The sequence below is a fragment of the Podarcis bocagei genome, assembly GCF_964188305.1.
Source record: "Podarcis bocagei genome assembly, chromosome: 16".
Classification (NCBI taxonomy): domain Eukaryota; kingdom Metazoa; phylum Chordata; class Lepidosauria; order Squamata; family Lacertidae; genus Podarcis; species Podarcis bocagei.
This window is the reverse complement of record NC_138142.1, coordinates 20,803,196-20,823,026: the sequence shown is the minus strand read 5'-3', so window position 1 is coordinate 20,823,026 and position 19,831 is coordinate 20,803,196. Positions and strand designations below refer to the sequence as shown.

Below are 19,831 nucleotides of genomic sequence, written 5' to 3'. Positions count from 1 at the left end.
CCCGAGGTACCACTGTATATACATAATCTGGTCAATTTAGGCACCCCTCTGTTTAACTAGCTATCTGTTGAGAGATTGATCAAAGTCCATAGAACTTTATGGTCTCTAAGGTGCCATAGAACTCTATTTGTGTCTTTTGTTGTTGTTATTATTATTAATTGAATTTATGTATCACCCTATACCCGGAGGTCTCAGGACACAGAACAGATGGACAAACACTGTTACTGCTTCAGTATGTAGGTCTGGGCAGAGGTGAAACTAGGCTTCATTTCATTCGGGTCAAAGACCCAGTTTAGTACACACACCCCACCATGTGCATTTGTGTACACACAAACAGAGGCTGGAACCTCAATGGTGCCCCTCTAGAGGCTTCACCAGGGGCAAAAAAACCTGACTAGCCCCCCGTAGCTATGGCACTGGCTTGGGTCTTCTTATTTTTTTTCTTTCTTTACTTTGAAGATAACAGAAAATGAAAGATTGTCCCTTGCAGTTGACAATTCCATTGTCTTCCTGGTGAGAATTATGAGATCAGTGGGGCAGGAAAACAAATACCTTCATTTTTTAAAATTTTGCATAGCAATTAGTGACCAATGTGCTGAGTTCTCGTTTCTGCTGTGCTCAAGAATTGTTGTTTTTAAAGCAATTTCCGATCAGTGGGGTAAACTATGCTGAGACCTGCAGTTACAGAAACATCTGAAAAAAGAGAACATTCTGTGTTGCATGGGTAATATGGGGGTGCGGTTGCTTATGTTGTGTAACTGTAAAGGCTGTTGAAAGATGATCAGTAAGAAACCCAGCTTTTTAACTAGACCATCCTCCTGCGCTTTTAACAGCAGCTTGGTATGTGGACATTAGATATAATAACACTTGCATCTCCATGCCATGAGAGGTTTTCACTGCTGATTTCTGCATATCGAAGACAGTTAAAAGCAAATGACTGAGTCATGCTATTTTCTGCTCAGCTGGTCAGAAATGGCTCTGTAACTGGACATACTTCTTAAAATGTGAAAAAGCACAGAGGTTTAACAGGCACGCAGGAGGGAATGAGGCCCTTGGGCTTAAAAAGCCTTGCCCCCACCACTAAGGGGCCATTATAAGCCAATGTAGAAAAAGAAAAGCTTAATCTAATGGGTGGTATTTTAGTGATGTATGGAAGTGAGAGCTGGACCATAAAGGCTGATCGCCAAAGAATTGATGCTTTTGAATTATGGTGCTGGAGAAGACTCTTGTGAGTCCCATGGACTGCAAGAAGATCAAACCTATCCATTCTGAAGGAAATCAGCTCTGAGTGCTCACTGGAAGGACAGATCCTGAAGCTGAGGCTCCAATACTCTGGCCACCTCGTGAGAAGAGAAGACTCCCTGGAAAAGACCAGGATGCTGGGAAAGATGGAGGGCACAAGGAGAAGGGGACGACAGAGGACGAGGTGGTTGGATAGTGTTCTCGAAGCTACCAGCATGAGTCTGACCAAACTGCGGGAGGCAGTGGAAAACAGGAGTGCCTGGCATGCTCTGGTCCACGGGGTCACGAAAAGTCGGACATGACTAAACAACAACAAAATGGGTGGTATTTAACCAAATTTTACTCAAAAGTTGCTCCACTGAAATAACATGACAAAATTAGACCCATTAATTTCATTAGGTCTAATTTAAATAAAACTTAGCTGGCTATAGAATTATAGAATCCTAGTACTGTAAAGTTGGAAGGGACCCCGAGGGTCATCTAGGCTAACCCCCTGCAATGCAGGAATCTCGAATAAAGCATCCCTGACAGATGGCCATCCAACCTCTGCTTTAAAACCTTCAAGGAAGGAGAGCCCACCACCGCCTGAGGGAGGTGAACAGCTCTTACAGTCAAAAAGTTATTCCTGATGTTTAATCAGAATCTCCTTTCTTGTAACTTGAACCCATTGGTTCAGGTCCTAGCCTCCAGAGCAGGAGAAAACAAGCTTGCTCCATCTTCCGTGTGACAGCCCTTTAGATATTTGAAGATGAATATCATATCTCCTCTCAGTCTCTTCTTTTCCAGGCCAAACATACCAACTCCCTCAAATGTTCCTCATAAGGCTCAGCTTCCAGGCCTTTTATCATTTTGGTAGCCCTCCTCTGCACAGCTTGTCAATATATTTCTTAAATTACGGCACCCAAAACTCAACTCCAGGCGTGGTCTGACCAAAGCAGAATAGTGGTATTATTACTTCCCTATACTTCTGTTGATGCAGCCTAGAATAGCATTAGGTTTTTTGCTGCTGCATCTCACTATTCACTCATGTTGACTACCACCCAATATATTTCTTAATGCTGCAGTCCTTGAGATATTTACTAGATGAGCTGAAGTCAAGCGGTATTTTTCTCAGTAAAAACTTAGGATTGAATGAATGTGTTAAATTGTTTTAATAAAATAATAAAACTTGTTTTCAAAATTAGTGCCCAAAGCCTTCTTATTAATCAGCTACAACACTGGAATGTAGAAATGTACAGTGGTACCTCGGGTTAAGAACTTAATTTGTTCTGGAGGTCCGTTCTTAACCTGAAACTGTTCTTAACCTGAGGTACCACTTTAGCTAATGGGGCCTCCAGCTGCCGCCGCACCGCCGGAGCATGATTTCTGTTCTCATCCTGAAGCAAAGTTCTTACCCTGAAGCACTATTTCTGGGTTAGCAAAGTCTGTAACCTGAAGCATCTGTAACCCAAGATACCACTGTATTGGCTATTTGGGTAGAATACTGCCTTCCTATTTTCACTTACCGTATATCTCCACAAGGAAAATAGTTGTTTGTTTGTTTGTTTGTTTGAAGCAAAAAAAAAAAATTATGGGAAGAGGACTCTTAGCAACCCTGAGGAACCTCACAACACTTACAACTATGGGGTTATTAGGAAAGTTTCCTTAATTTCCCTTTCAAAAAAATTCTTGTGGCCTCTTTTAAGGGTAAAGGTGCACAGTCATAAAGCACACCTATTTTCTGAAGACAATGAGATCATGGAAGACCTAGAAAAAAATGAGTTGTCAAGTAGTGAATCACAGGCTTTCCCAAGGATGCCTGTTTTGATTGGGGTGGTGGGAACCAGGTGGGTGAAGTCACGGTAGGCTGGTCACATGCACCACCAAGGGAATACAAAATAGGGCACACAGAGAGGGAGCAGAGAGGAGACAAGGAGTCTTAAAAAAAACCCTAAAACTTCGTGTGTCCAACATCTAATCTTGCCCCTTTCTCAAATTTACTTCTTTGTAAATCTACCATAAAATAAAATAAAATAAGGATGAATGGCTTTTCTCAGGACAGTGGAGGCTGTGTGTGCTGTGTCCTGTTGGTGTGATGGTGTTGGCAATTGCCCTTCTTCTGATAGGAAATGCTATTGTGGGAGGACAAAAAGGTGGGGAAATCAAGGAGGGTCAGTTGTGTGGGGGAGTGAAAAATGTCCCTATTTTCACCAGAGGAATGTTGGAAGGTATGTGAGATCCTGCCAAATTAATACGTGAGCAAAGTAGGGAATTTTGGCAAATGCCACTGATCAAGTATGGGATGAAAGAGTTCTTCCCTTTTTGCTTAAAAACCCTTTTACACAATGTGAAAAGCACGGGGGCCTTGCCTTCCTTACCAGAAGCAATAATAAAGTTTCATTTTTGCTTCTTGGCCCATTTTACATATCAGGAGGAAGCAGCGGTCTAACCAAAAGCAAAAGCTGTTGACCGCAGTGAGCAACATGTAACTCACTCAAAAGACTTCAGGGACAGAAGATAACAGTCATAGTTGCCTCCTGCCGCCCTGCTATCAAAACTTGAAATAGGTTTGAAGTTTAAGGAAGTGGCTTGCAGATGTTTTAACCTCTTTTGGTGTTTTTCCCGGCAAAGCCCCATCAAGGTGCTGCTTCTGCTTGAATCTATGCTACCTGGTTGCTTAGGGAAATTTGAAATATTTGTGAAGGAAGGTGTGAGGTTTCTGTGAAGTATTGCAGGAAAGGCATGTGTTCATAGGGGGAAGGTGACCGCAAAAGAGTTCCCCTTATTCACCAGTTTCCTGAAAAACCCTGCAGAAGTCATTAACTTGCATCACACAGAATCTTTCGAAGAGGTCATGCTTATTGCCCACTGAAATTTTCATGCTGGTGGCAGATCAAAAGGATGTTACGACTTTCTGGATTAGTCACACTTTTACCAACATGTGTGTTATACAGCTTCTTGTATTTTGTCCAAAGGGGAATAAACATGCCTCCCTATAATATGTAAATGTGTTAGTTGGTTGGTTGTTAAGGGGCTTTTAAAAAACAACAACAGGTAAGCAACTTTGACCTCATCTTATCTGAGAATTATTTTATAAGCTTCTGCCAATTAAGTACTGTATGTGTGTTTATAGCTAGGGATGGGTGGCTACTGTAGAGTTGTGGAAGAGCAACCAAAATGATAAAGATAGAACAACTCCCCTCTGAGGAAAGGTTGCAGCGTTTGGGATTGAATGTTGGAATATAAAAGGGCTTTTCAATGCAGTGCTTAGTTAAACTACAGAACTTGCTCTCCCAGGAAGCAGTGATGGCCACCAACTTGGATGGTTTTAAAATAAGATTAGAGGAATTCATGGAGCATAAGGCTATCAGTGGCTGTTAACCATGATGGCTATGCTCTGCCTCCACAGGCGGAGGCAGTATGCTTCCGAATACCAGTTGCTGGAAACCATAGGAGGGGAGAGTGCTCTCATGCTCAGGTCCTGCTTGCAGGCTTTCCACAGGCATCATGTGAAGAAATACAGTTAATGCCAATTAACTGACTCCGCATTTGTGTGTAATGAGAGTGAGTGGAACATCACCATTCATCAGTGTATAAGTCTCTATCATGTCCCTCCTTCAGTGTCAAATGACAGAGGGCTTTTGGGGATGTTAAACCTTTTCCCTTCAGTAGTTTTGCCACTTAAAGTACTGACAAGATAAAAGTACTCTGTGCCATGTTTAGTTTGGCCCAACATTTGGAGGGAAACCATAGCTCAGTGGTAGAGTACATGCTTTGCAGAAGATTCCTGGTTCAGTCCCTGGCATCTCCGCAGAGGACTAGAAAAAGACTATTGTGGAATGCCACTTTGCGTCTGCTGCTAGTACTCTACAGAGTTCGTATTTCATGAATTCATTAGCTGCTGGGGGTGGATGGATTATATTTTGTGCCCCACAAAGGGGCCTCCTACAGCCTCCTACAAATTCCCCAAACCACCCACACATTCCAGCTTCCATTGTGAGCTTTTCTGGACTGCCGGATTACACAACCTGAAGTGTGGCCGTATGAAAAGCTACATAAAAACGCTGCTTGTTTCTGGAACCAACGAGGCAGATGATTTTGGGGAATAACAAATCAGTTGTGACGCCACCCTCAGAACATGTGCATAATTAGCCTCACTCTACACTTCACTTGGGTTATAAAGGAGAGATCTTCTTGCAATATGATTACTTCCAGGAAACATACTTTGTCTGCATCTGGTATGTGTTACAGATTTCATAGGGGCTGGTCCTCATATTTACCTTCTACTGTACCATGTGGCTTGACTCCCTTGCTTCTGTCACCCTGTAGGATCCTCAGTGTGGCACGTCTTAAGGTGCCTCCAGACAGGAAGCTCCTTCGTGCTAGTCAATCATTGCTCTTCTGCTGTAAGGAAATGCAACTGAGGTCTCATCCACACTTCTAGGAACAAGTCTGAGAGGATTTTCTTTTGTCCTGCTGCTTTACCACTGAATTAGAACAAAGTCAATCCACAAAAACTTGATTGATGTTTGCTCTGATTCAGTGGTATACGGCTGGTTTTCCCAGGGAAAGAAGCAGAACAAAAACAAACAAACAAACCTAGAAGTCATGGACCAAACAAAAGTGTAGATGAACCCTGACTTCCCATATTTCAGGGATATAGTGGCTTTTCTGTGGTTTATTCATCCTGCTGTTTTTCATCTACAGGATGGATAGAGGTGTGTATGTAGGACAGGCACAATTCACGTGAACAGCCATTTCCCCCACTTTTAAAATCTAGCCTGTTCATCAATGATTTAATTTGCATTAAAGCACATGTTTATTCAAGTACAATTGCGCTATTACTTTCAGAGCTAGTAAAAAATGTTTTGAAATGGAAAGTTCTCTCAAACTATGTAAAGGAATGCAAAATGACATGACACCAAACCCAAGTATTGTTTATGATAACACTGGCCAGAATTTTGTAAAGAACACATTGGAAGATGTTGAAAGCCTAATTAAATGGGCCTTCTAAGGAAACTCTTGGAACAACCAAATACTGTAAAACTAACAGCTGTGCTTAAGGAGAAAAAGAGAGGAAGTTATTAATGGTTGGAGTTTGGTAGCTGAGAAGGAATTGGGGAACTTGGGACAAGAAATAAACAAGTTAGTTACATTTTGAAACTGCCAATTATTTATTTATTTATCTATTTACAATACATATATTCATTTTCTTTGTAAAATTAGTATAGAAACCATTTATATTTATATGCTCGCACACACACACAGTTTCATGCTGCGTTATATTTAGCATATATAGATTAATATAGTTGGTGTATAAAGAATATTCAAAAAGGAAGGAATTAATATAAATGTTTTTAAATATTATGAAGTGTTTAAGGATGACTGGAAAAAAATAAGAAGTGCTAAAATTAATGGTGAAGAAAAATGAATTTTTTAAAATCAGTTTTATAATCACCCCTATAACTGTATTTCAGTTAAGCACTATTGCATGCATATGTTCATTTTTAAAAGAAATATAGATGGAAGAGCATTCTAGCACTAAATAGAATACAAATTTAAATGGTGCAAAGTGGCAATAGATTTCCCGGCACATATCATAACTAGAACTGTTAAACAGACAGAAGTGCTAAAGTAGTCTATAGTTGCAGGGACGGCATTGCTCTTCAATTCTTTTAAAAAGCATCAGATATTCTGCGGTCTGATGTAGATTCCCCATAAAATATGAACCAAGTGTAACAATTCCACACTATGTGCTTTGTGATGAAGCACTTTGGGGCAGTGTCACTTAATGGAGAGGAAATGGGGCTGTTGTCTGAAGAGCCCTGCCCTCTGGGGAAAGGTGTAGTATGTGACAATTTGGCCTGGGGTGAGCCAGGGAATGAGAGTTGAGACTTTTTATGTGGACAGAAGGCAGATAAATAACTGAATATTTGTAAATTAACAGACTATGGAGTGTGAGTACAAATCTCCAGTACTCTCATCTACAAAGAATAAATAGAATCTTATGGTGACTGTCCCCAAAACCTTCAACTGCTTGGGGAAGTGGAAGTAGATAATGAAGCAACTACTGTATATCCTGCTAGTTTGAGTTACAACTTGCATTTTCAGACTGTGGCATCTTAAATGACAATTAATAACCAAGTGACAGATACAAGCTCTATAGAAATGACTGGAAAGGAAAGAATGGGGGATGTTTCTATCAGTGTGGCAAAAACAACAACTTCAAACACCCCCAAACTGTATAGAATCTATGTAGGTTCATTCTAGCTTAGCTATACAGCATCAAAGTAACTACACCCTATACATTTATATATCAGGTCTATTCCACACAGGGTTTAAAACAGGAAACTAGATATAGCCTCTTCAAAATATAGATATGTTCTGTGCATGGAGAGTTCACTAAAGCAGGTAAAAGATTAGAAGACACAGTAAACAGGAAGGATGCCTACTAGCACATTATAGTCAAAGCAAAGCAGTCCATGGCAGTCATAGATGCTGAGCTGCAAGAATGGAGTTGACTGGCATGCTGACCTTCCTCTTCTTCCCTGGGCCACTTGCTTCCTCCTGGCTAAAAGCACTGCCCAGTCTCAATTTCTGCAAGAGTAATGGAAAAGAAGATTGGTTCTTCAGTATATCTTGTAATTCTAGGCACATCTGCCTCTCTAGAGTAGTGTATTTCAAACTGTGTATTATGCACTAAACTTTCCATCAACTTAAACTTTTCCCCATCAACTTGTCTGCTAAGGAATACTTGCAGGAAGATTGATGGAACTGTAACATATTGCAGAATATTCAAGAGCATGTTTTAGGGAATGAGTTCCCAAATTGTAATCCACGGACCATCAGCAAGCTTCATTCAGTTGGTCTGCAGCGTATCTGCATCAACTATTAATATTGATTTTAAAATGTATTTTCATTCCTCCTGTCATTTCTTATGGTGTTACAGACTGAATTCTATGCAGCGCAAATTGTAATACAATAAAATACAATATAAGAAATATAAGAAGCAAGAGAAATACAATTAAAAATCATACAGGACATTACAATTGCTGCAACAGGAGAGAGAAAAACCATTAAGTGGTCTGTCTAGCTAGGTCTTGGTTGAGACTGTGACCTGGAAGAACATACTCAGCATCCACCTGCAACTGTACATTGAAGGGGAAGATATCTAGTGGAAGCAAGAAGCAAGCCTGCTTCTCATGGAATCTTGTCAGACATTATGCATCTTTTCTTTGTGCTTGAGGAGAAATTCGATTCAGTTTGCTTTTAAAAGGAAGCTTACCTAATTTGCAGTATCAGAAACAATACAGCAACTGAAACAAACCACCCTTTGAAATTTGTATGTCTTTGAATTTTGCAGTGCAGCTCTCCGGCCAAGCAATGTGTACAAAAATCCATATATTGGGAGAAAGTGTGCATATAAATAAATATTAGTGGAAATAACATACACAAATCTATATGCTGGGAAATTGCTTTGCAAAATTGTGTATATTGGGAAAAATTGTGTATAAAATGTTATTATTAGGAGCAATTTGCACTAAATTGCTGATTAATGTTCATGAGGATTAAAACAAAAATCACAAACTGATGTAGAAATATGGAGAACCAAATTTAAGAATGGAAAAATGAGGAATTGGGAGAAACCAAAATTGTCATATTCACCCGAAGTATGCAGTTTGAGTGCCACAGCTTTAGAAGACTGTAGCCTTTTGAATGTGCTGCAATATCAAACAAAGGCAAGTACACAGTCACATCCAACTACCCTAATCAACATTCATGGCCCAAGGCCCACAGTCCATTTTCTGAATCTTCTTTAATTGTATTCATACATCAGATTGTGTCACAAAATATCCTTGTGTCCCAGGCTTAGCTTATTTGTTTTCAGTGAAAAAGCATTTTGTTATAGGTATTTTAATTGTATCCAGGTAGTAGGAAGGTTCAGAGCAGAGGGACAAGAATAGTACTGACTAGAGCATCCTTCATCAACCTAGTGCCCTCCAGATGTTATGGATTACAGCTTTCATCCTTGTTCCATCATGAGGCCATGTTCTATGTTCTACTACCAAGCGAATGCTGTAACCATGGCTTCTAAGTGACACAACAGCATAGGAGCCAAGTCCTAGGGGCTGAGGGTTCTTCGCCCTCCAATAAAATATTTGACACCCCCCAAGTTGATGGGCATTGCCATTCAAATAGTGTGGTGCACATCATGTCATGTGATCGATTATGCAGGATGGGGCTTACCAGTCCCTGCAACATTTTATTCAACTTGGCACCCCTGCAGGTAAAGGTAAAGGTACCCCTGCCCGAACGGGCCAGTCTTGACAGACTCTGGGGTTTGTCCGCCCATCTCACATCTATTGGCCGGGGGCCAGCGCTGTTCGGAGACACTTCCGGGTCACGTGGCCAGCGTGACAAAGCTGCATCTGGCGAGCCAGCGCAGCACACGGAACGCCGTTTACCTTCCCGCTGGTAAGCGGTACCTATTTATCTACTTGCACCCGGGGGTGCTTTCGAACTGCTAGGTTGGCAGGCGCTGGGACCGAGCAGCGGGAGCGCACCCCGCCGCGGGGATTCGAACCGCCGACCTTTCGATCGGCAAGCCCTAGGCGCTGAGGCTTTAGCCCACAGCGCCACCCGCGTCCCCTTGGCACCCCTGCACCACAGCACTATTTCATTGCAATTGGCTGCCCTTCCATTTTTCTGACCCTGAGGAAAGTTCCCTTCTCCACAGAATTATTTAACGATGGTGATGATTAATCATAATCATAAATGTAAAAACAAACATTTACGGTAATCTGTATAAATTATTTTTGGGCACAGAATAGCGATAGAGAAACTGTGACGCTTAAGTTGCTGTTTGTTTTCAACTCTCATCAGCCCCAGACAGCATGGCCAATGTATAGGGGTTGTGGAAGTTGTAATCTAACAACAACTAATGGGCCAGAGGTTCCATGTTCCATGCATGGAAATGCAGAAATTTCATTGACTATTTTTTAGACATCCACAGATTGCACACAGCTCAAGGTATAGTATATAAAACTTTACACAGCCAGATCTCACAGTGCACCTCTTTACCCTGTACATAATGGCAGAATTGCAACCACAAGGATCGCGTTTCCTTTGCAGAAATGCTGCTTTTGAGGGCTCAAATGCTTTCTTCTAGCTGGTCTATAAATATTATTCTACCTTAAACAAAATAAACTATTTTTATAGAAGGGAGGAAACCTCAAATTGTTAGAAAGCAACCATTTCCAACCTAGGCCTACAAGTAAATGCAGGAGTTGCTAGATAGAGGAACTTTTCCCACAGTGTTCTGTTACTTCTGTTAATGCAGTAATCTCCTCATCCCCACATCATCAAAAAGGAGAAGTCCAGCCTTTGCACAGGGGACTGTCTTTAAAAAGTCTTCATTGAAGACTGGAGAAGTTAAGCACACAGGATTAAGCTGACTTCCCCACCACAGCCACCATCAAATGGCTGGGAATTTAAAATGCATGAGTAGGGACTTCTGCTGTGCCTCATGCAGGGTTGGCCTGAGACCAAGACATTTTGATGCCTAAGGCAAAAACAGCTACTTTCCCCTACCCCATGCACAGACACTAATTGAAGTAGCTGACAGCACAAGTAAGTTCAAATGTAGAAGTTCTATTGAAGTGAATGGGAGAGACACTGGTACAACCATGCCTTGTTGCAAAACTGAAGATATGTTTTGGGGCACAGATAAGTCAGTTTTTAAAGAAAAATCATTGTCTTGTGAATTAAGGTTTAATTTTAAGCTCTTCCTATGCAAAGGATTTAGTTCAAATTAGAAATGGTCTGAAGCTGGGATAGCTCAGTCGGAAGAGCATGAGACTATTAATCTCAGAGTCGTGGGTTCAAACCCCACATTGAGCAAAAAGATTCCAGCATTGGAGGCGATTCGACTAGATGACCTTGTTGTACATTCCAACTCTACACTTCTATGATTCTTTGAACATTTCCGCTCATGTTCTTTTGGTGATTTGGGAAGGGGTGGGGAGGAGAACTCCCCTGAAGTTTTGGGGGTGGGAAATGTTTGTAAGAATTTGGAAAGGGACTGGTTTACCTTCATTTATCAGGAAAGGTGGCTAAGTGGAGTAGGGTTTTTTCTTTTTTTTTAAAAAAAAACCCCAAGTCTTATGACAGCTGTAAGTCACATGAGTGCTCTTTGCATCTTCCCTGCTGCATTTCCAGGTCCAACTGGAACAACAATGTGTAGTTCCCAACTCAACCTCACAACTTGGAAATTCTTATTTTCATTACCACAACCTCCTCAAATTATGAAGTCTCCCCCCCCCCAAAAAAAAACAACACTAGGCAATATTAACAAGAATCCACTTTAGCTCTCAGGTGGATGCTCGTAAGCAAACGGGGCCCTCAGGCCTATCGCAGCTGCCTCCCCAGTCTCAGCTTCATCAGAATATCACTCTTCTCTTCTTGGCCTGTCTCCCATCTCATGATGGTACAGGTGGTTGAAGGATGGAGTAAACCTAAGGCTTTTCCATGCCTTTTAGTTAGGTGGTAAGTAATCCAACTGATTACTAATTTGCTCCCTCTAGTTCTTCTGCCGTTACAGATTGCTTCAAAAGTCACTGCAACTGAGGAGAGGGTGTGGCAAGGAGTGAGGCTAGAGGCTGAACTTCAAGATTAGATGATGTAAGGGATGAATGTGGTTGGTAGATATTTGGATATATATATATATATATAGTTTTATTTATTGTATCCTTCTTTTGTATTAATATGCTGTTCACTGATGTGGAAGCCTTTGGGCCAAAAAGAAGTACAGTATATAAATAAACCAGAGCAAATAAATCATAATGTTGGGAGAATGCCCATTTAATTAGGCCCCATAATTTAATCAGGAGACCAAATATAAACAAGCAGCCAGGTTAATTAATTGACTAGCACAAGAGTCCAAACTATTAATAATTCCTGCCTCTCCTAGAACCTCTCAAATTCATACTCCTCCATCATCTCCCAAGACAGATGGATGCCAACAACAAGATGAGGGAAAAGGAAACAGGGTTATGCCAGGGGAAACTTATGGTAGCCATGAATCTATTCATTCAAATATGTCATTTTTTGTAATGTTTGAGGCCCAAGACCAGGATCTTCCATAATTGTTTTTTTTTAAAGTCTATATATACCTCTAGTTTTTACCAAATATGGTAAGGGAAACTATGAAAAGCAAGTGAATAGTAAAGCCACCCCTTTCTGTGAAATTCTTTCCATACTAGTATCTCCACTGTCATTTGAATGTGTGTGTGTATATCATTAGAAAAGTGACTTTGCAAGAAAGGCATTTTCATCTTTTTTAAGATCTGTTCCCTAGATAGCCCTTGTCTCAGGCAAACATCCTTTCTGCCCTTCCCTGGAATCACAACAGTGGAAGAGTTTCTGTTCCACCCTGTTGCTTCTTTGGGCCTTTCTTTGTCCTAGGAAAAGCAGTCCTTCTGCCAAGAACAATGTTAAGGATGGAGGTATGTCTGAGAGTTCCTGCCGAAGGGGAGAGAGATGCTTTTAGGGAAAGTCTGTCTGCCCCAATACTTCTTTAGTCACACTTTTAACATGCTGTGTGGAGAATGGATGGCTAGATGGGGAAGAACCAGTTGGTGGCTGGAGGGGGTGTGGGTTGGAACTGCCACATTTTCCTAGCAACAGCACTTGTTTGAGTGATCAGCAAAAGTGATACCACTACAATGGGTGTGCCAGCTGGATGGCAGACACTATAAGAGCCAGGCTAAATGGAAGAGATTTAGAAGTAAAATACATTTAGGTCACCCAGAGCAACTTAATAATCCATTCCACTGTAACAATTTTCATAGGGGTAGTAGATCTACTCATGTATCTGTACACGCATATGTGAAACCGTATCGATCCTGCATGTTCATGGAACTATTATTGTGGGGCTCGTTACTGGAGATGCTTGTATGCCACAGATGTTATTGAAATGGACACTATTATTTTAAAAATACCAGCTGAAATCCTGCTTATTTACTTAGCGAAGACCAACAAATGTAAGAAAAGGTCCTGCTTACAAGCATCTGGCTGGGCACTATGAGAACAGAATTCTAGGTTAGATGGGCCATTAGCCAGCTCCAGCAGACAGTCTCTTTTTAAGTTCTTAATCTAAATGAATATGTGTTTATTTACAAAAAAATGGCAGACATAAGTAAAATGGCTTTGCAGCTCAAAGTGACAAAACATAAAGATAAAATAGCAGGGAGGTTAGTGAATACAATCTACTGAGGTTACCCAAATCTATATTGCCTGGATCATTAGCTTAAAAGTTCCTATTAGAAATAGAGAGATACAATGAGATATGCCATTATGGAATATGAGTAGGCACTCAGAAACCCAGACACGCTATTGGGAAACTGAAATCCACCAGGAAGGGGGAAATTTCACATGCAAATGATGTGGGTTCAGATCTGACATTGAACTGATCTGTGTCTGAACTGAGGGAGATCAGTGGAATAAAAGAAGGTAGAGAGAAGTGAGAGGGTACATGCAATAGTTTTAATGGAATTGACAAGCTGCATTACAGCTAATGTGTGCAACAGCATCCCAGCCCCTTTCTGGAATGAGTGTTTAGAGCAGAGAACTGGCAAAGGTGGGTGGGTTGATTAACATTTTCTTTGTTCACCATTTCATAATTCCTCCCTCAAAGGTCCTTTCCTTAGCATAGGGTTCCAAACACACATTATCCTTGCAAATGCACACTTTGAATCTCATAGGAGAGGAAGTTATTTGGGCAGGAAATGGGTGAGATTTAGAGTAAAGAAATGGTGGACACAGAAAGGATTAAGCAGCCTTCCCTTCTATTTCTAAATTTCCCCTTTGGAACTGACTTTAACTTTTTAAAAGAAAGCCTTGGAACACACTTACATCCCACAGGGATGGGAAATCTGTGGCTCTCCTGTTGTCTCCCATCTGCTCCAGCCAAAGTTGCTAATATATAGGAATAGTCTGAGATGGTGCGATCAACACATGGAGGACCACAGGTTCCCATCTCTCTATTGGTTAGCTCTTGAGCCAAGTAAAGGTAAAGGTAAAGGGACCCCTGACCATTAGGTCTAGTCGTAGCCGACTCTGGGGTCATCTCACTTTATTGGCCGAAGGAGCCGGCGTACAGAAGAAGAAGAGTTTGGATTTTATATCCCGCCTTTCACTCCCCTTCAGGAGTCTCAAAGCAGCTAACATTCTCCTTTCCCTTCCTCCCCCACAACACACACTCTGTGAGGTGAGTGGGGCTGAGAGACTTTAAAGAAGTGTGACTGGCCCAAGGTCACCCAGCAGCTGCATGTGGAGGAGCGGAGACGCAAACCCGGTTCCCCAGATTACGAGACTACCGCTCTTAACCACTACACCACACTGGCTCTCAAGTGCAGCTTCCAGGTCATGTGGCCAGCATGACTAAGCCGCTTCTGGCGAACCAGAGCAGTGCACGGAAACACCGTTTACCTTCCCGCCGGAGTTTACTTGCACTTCGACGTGCTTTCAAACTGCTAGGTTGGCAGGAGCAGGCACCGAGCAACGGGAGCTCACTCCGTCGCGGGAATTTGAACCGCCGACCTTCTGATCGGCAAGCCCTAGGCTCTGTGGTTTGACCCACAGCGCCACCAGCGTCCCTCTTGAGCCAAGTACTTCAGCTTAATTTGTCTGTATTCCGGGGTGTAAGTAAAGAAGAGTCAGCTACAAAATGAGATCACCCTAAGACATTCTTTGATCTCTCTTGCCTACGTTTTACTGCACTTTCTTACCCACAATGTTATATTCAAATTTTTGTAGTCTGGTTTTCTTTGTGAGCCCGATTCCACTAAAGTATGTGCTAATCATTTATTTGGCTTGCCTACTTCCTAGTGAGACAATGGGAAGGGAAAGTCCCTGTGGTATGTGGAACAGAATGAATGAATCATTCACAAAGTAATGGCATTTTGAGATCAGTGTACTGCTTTTGTCTAGCAACCTGGTGTTCTTTTCCCCTGAAGTAGTCCACATGATCTTGCCTGTAGTCAAGAGAGTCTCTGAAAAATGGGAGTCCATTTTCCCATTGATAAAATTGCCAATGAAAATGGTTATTTATTTATGCTAGAAATTAATTACTGTGGTGACAACTGTGCCCACATCTATTCCTTGACAGCAGAGTGCCCAGTACTAACGTGTTCTACTTTAATACAAGCCATCAAATATAAATCTGCAGCATGCATGAATCATGCCATTTTAATGAGGGCCACTATCCACAGTGTGTGTTCAATGAGTCAGCACTTTCAGACTGCTGAGTAAAGGAAGTGCAAAATTGTATCCTTCCTATTTTTTCATACAAGAGACAAGGGCTGACGTGAACAAGCCCTAAACTTACTCAATGATTACTTCAGACAAAATGTCATGTCATCATTTCAAAATATACCACATACACTGAGTCAGTAGCCTCATGGGTCAAAGTTTGGACACCATTACAGGGCACCAAACTTTCAGTTATTTAATATATTACAGTATGTATATTTTTGTCCTGTGCTGCCTCAAGCACTGAAATGTTTTGGGCTGACACAGGGTTAACGAGCATTTTTTACTCTATGAAGCCAAACCCTCTAGCAGTACCCTTGTCCTCCTCAGCTTTCTTTTAAAAAACATTGCAAGATGTTCATAGAAGCACTGAAGTATATTTTCCCTTACATAGGTTTCTATTATCACCTTCATCTGGCTATGCATTACTGTGTGTTGTACATTGTGAGAGCCAGTGTGGTGTAGTGGTTAAGAGCGGTAGTCACGTAATCTGGGTAACCGGGTTCGCGTCTCCGCTCCTCCACATGCAGCTGCTGGGTGACCTTGGGCCAGTCACACTTCTTTGAAGTCTCTCAGCCCCACTCACCTCACAGAGTGTTTGTTGTGGGGGAGGAAGGGAAAGGAGATTGTTAGCCGCTTTGAGACTCCTGAAGGGGAGTGAAAGGCGGGATATCAAATCCAAACTCTTCTTCTTCTTCTTCTTCATTGCAAACAGTTAAAATAATTTAAAAAGAAACCTTTTAATGGATTGCAAAATCATTGGCATAATAATTTATATAGCACTTTTGTGGTGTTCAAAGTCTGCACACACTTATTTCAGAAACCCTTTCCTGTAAGACAGGCCAGTCTTACCACTCTAATCTTGCAGGCAGGCGGCTGAGGCTGCAATCCTAAGAGGTGTGTGTGTGTGTGCAAAATCCAAAGACAGTTCTACAGTCATTTGATTTCATCAACCATTACCAAGAAGTTCCAAAACCATGGCACATTTGTAATCCAGAGATTATGAATTCCCCCCTCCTCAATCTAACTTGAATACTAAAGGATTTTACATCTTGACAGAACCAACACAACTACTGCTGTTTTAAGGAATGTCAGCATTGATTCCAAGCATCCCCTAAAAGCTGAAAACAAGCATTAAGTTCTCATCTAATGTTGGCACCATCATGTGGCACTAGGGATTGGTTAGAGGTGTGGCCTAATGCTAGAAGATCTAGCTGTTTCAGATAAATCACAATTTGGGGTTTTTGCTTTTTAGGTGGTATTGCGTTGTGCACTATTGCAAAATATTTTCCAGACTTCCGGGACTCCTACTGGAAATGCAGATACATTGGCTTTAGGTGGTGTCAGCAAAGACAGTAAGCCACATTCTCCAGCTTCAGGTGTCACTTCAGGGTGCAGGGATAGTTGAAGGGGAAAATTGATTTCACATGGTGCATGAAGACTTATTGAAGTGTTGGTCCAAGCTAGGGGTAGAGGAACATTTGCATACCACTTCAGGCAGAAAAATGCTTTGAACTGGCACTGGTAGTCAGAGAAGCAGCTATTGTTAATCATGTTTACAATGTAGTGATGCTCACCTGATGAGATGCTTTTTCTGCCCCTTTTACACCAGTCTTTCTAGATGTTTCTGAAATATAAACATTATGCTGTTTCAGGTAGATATCTTTTAAAAAATACTCTATTATTTAAATATATACCTTTTTAGAAAGATTTTGATAAACACAAATTTATAATACAGACAAATCACTGAATACAAAGGAGCTAAATCAGGAAAATTAAAATGCATCTCTTTTAATGTAAAATATTAGTTGGACATCAGATCAGTCATAAGAACATAATCCCTACTGCATAAGACCAAAGGCCTATCTCTATCTATGTGTCCTACAGTAGCTAACTAAGTATCTATGGGAAGTCCCCAAGAAGTATTCTCCCACTATTCTTCCTAGTGATTGGTTTTTAGATCCATGGTACTTCTGATCCTGTAGTATAGCTATCACAACCAGAAGCCACTGGTAGTCTTAACCTCCAGCAGTATAATCCTAATAGAGGCATAAAATTGTAATGCAACAGACGCACAACTTATGAGGGGGTTACGTTCCAGGGATACCGCATTAAGTTAAAATCCCATATACAGTGGTACCTCAGGTTACATGCGCTTCAGGTTACATGCGCTTCAGGTTACAGACTCCACTAACCCAGAAATATTACCTCTGGTTAAGAACTTTGCTTTAGGATGAGAACAGAAATCGGGCTCTGGCGGCGCAGCAGCAGCAGGAGGCCCCATTAGCTAAAGTGGTGCTTCAGGTTAAGAACAGTTTCAGGTTAAGAATGGACCTCTGGAACGAATTAAGTACTTAACCCGAGGTACCACTGTAGTCAAAACACATTGAGTGCAACTGCGGGTGAGACTGCCAAAGTCATTTTCCCCAGACGCTCTCCCCCTTTCTTCCAACTTTTTTTTGCTTATGAACTCACTGCCACCAGATAAGGGGGCAGGGAGATTATTTCTACAAGGTTACCCCATTATTATTCAGCCTGGATAACTTCCCTGGTGTCTCCTTGAAGCCTTTCAGGGTACTGTAGGCTATGGCTTCCAGGTTTGAGGGTGTTTAACATAAGCTAAGACCACACAGGGAAGCGGGTGGTGCTATGGGTTAAACCACAGAGCCTAGGGCTTGCCGATCAGAAGGTCAGCGGTTTGAATCCCCGCGATGGGGTGAGCTCCCGTTGCTTGGTCCCTGCTCCAGCCAACCTAGCAGTTCGAAAGCACATCAAAGTGCAAGTAGATAAATAGGTACCGCTCTGGCAGCAAGGTAAACAGTGTTTCTGTGCACTGCTCTGGTTCGCCATGCTGGCTACATGACCCGGAAGCTGTACGCCGGCTCCCTCGACCAATAAAGTGAGATGAGCACCACAACCCCAGAGTTGTCCGCGACTGGGCCTAATGGTCAGGGGTCCCTTTACCTTTAAGACCACACAAGCTAATGAAACAAGTGAAGAGTTTAAAATAGATAAATAGATAAAAATGCCACCCACTTTCCCTAGACTTAACCAGTTTTCACCTCAGCAGACTCTCAAGAGGAATCTTTATCTTGAGTAGCAGCCCTTTCTTATTTGCTTGCCTTTGTCCCAGACTTTGACAGTTTCTCATTGCACTGAGTTCCATCTTGAACTAAACAGCTCCTAGCTAGCTACCTAAAGAGATAGACTCCCGGCTATCACAGGCCCCAGAAAAAACCCTTGGTAATACCAGAAAGCACTATTTCAAGGGGGGGGAGGGCACTTCACTTGGCAAGCATCAGACTGGGCCTTTCTGCGGTGGCCCCATCCCTATGAAATGCTCTTCTCTGTGACATACGCCTAGTTCATTGCTGACTATAAACAGGCCTTAAGTGCCTGGCTATTTCTGAAGTTTATAATTGCTATTAACTGATTGCTGGTCTCATATTTGATAGTTAACATTTTAACCATTACTAGTATTTTTATTTTTGTTTATTTTTTATAACTTTATATTCTATAGATTACTTTGAGAAGGTTATCACTGTTAAAGGTGGCACAAAAATATTTCAAATGAATAAAGAAATACCTGCTCCCTTTTGATTAAAAAAAACACTGTTTTTGCCTTCTGAATCTGCATTCCCTTCATGCATCCTGTTTTTCTCCATGCCATCAATTTGCAGGTTCTGTAATACAATTTACAAGCACAGGGATTCTTTTTCATTCAGTTCAGTACAGGGAAGAGTTATCTGCATGTTCATGACTAACTCTGCTAATTAGTTAATTATTTCGCAAACAATATGTGATTTTGAGTTATTATTCCACTGATTAAATTTGGAACTTCCTATGTTCCTTTCCATACAATCCTGGTGGTTTGTTGTTGCTGGGGGGGGGTGTTGTTTTTTAAAACCATATCAAACATCTGGATGTGCCCTTAGAAACAACTTCTTGAGCATAAGGACTGTTCAGCAGTCCACCATCCTGCCTGTGAAACAACCTGCCCTGAAGAAAGACTGAACAGATATTGTGCAGTGGATGCTTTAATAATAGGATGCTTTCTTTCAGCAGCATGGTCAAACACAACCACCATTCAATCCCTTTTAAATCTAGAATTTTAAGTAGTAGTAATAGTAATAATAATTTTATTATTTATACTCCACCCATCTGGCTGGGTTTCCCCAGCAACTCTGGGCAGCTTACAGCACATAAAAAATTGTAAAACATCAGACATTAAAAATGTCCCAATACAGGGCTGCCCCCCTACTACAACACATACACACAATGGATTCAGGAAAATGATATT

The 19,831-nt window shown here is 41.5% G+C and overlaps 1 protein-coding gene and 1 long non-coding RNA gene across 15 annotated transcripts in view; both read right to left on the bottom strand.

The window, feature by feature from the left end:
• The window catches only part of LOC308576053, a 93,674-nt gene that overhangs the window by 18,637 nt on the left and 55,206 nt on the right, over positions 1-19,831 (bottom strand). The window lies entirely within an intron of this gene.
• The window catches only part of HORMAD2 (HORMA domain containing 2), a 91,222-nt gene continuing 77,762 nt past the window's right edge, over positions 6,372-19,831 (bottom strand). For all 14 annotated transcript variants that reach the window (XM_081175067.1, XM_081175064.1, XM_081175065.1 and 11 more), the window contains 3 exons: positions 19,118-19,214; positions 17,109-17,158; positions 6,372-7,818 (listed from right to left, as the gene is read on the bottom strand). In XM_081175067.1, the coding sequence (XP_081031193.1) occupies positions 7,711-7,818; positions 17,109-17,158; positions 19,118-19,214 (255 nt within the window). In that variant the 3' untranslated portion in view covers positions 6,372-7,710. The remainder of the gene's footprint in view (positions 7,819-17,108; positions 17,159-19,117; positions 19,215-19,831) is intronic.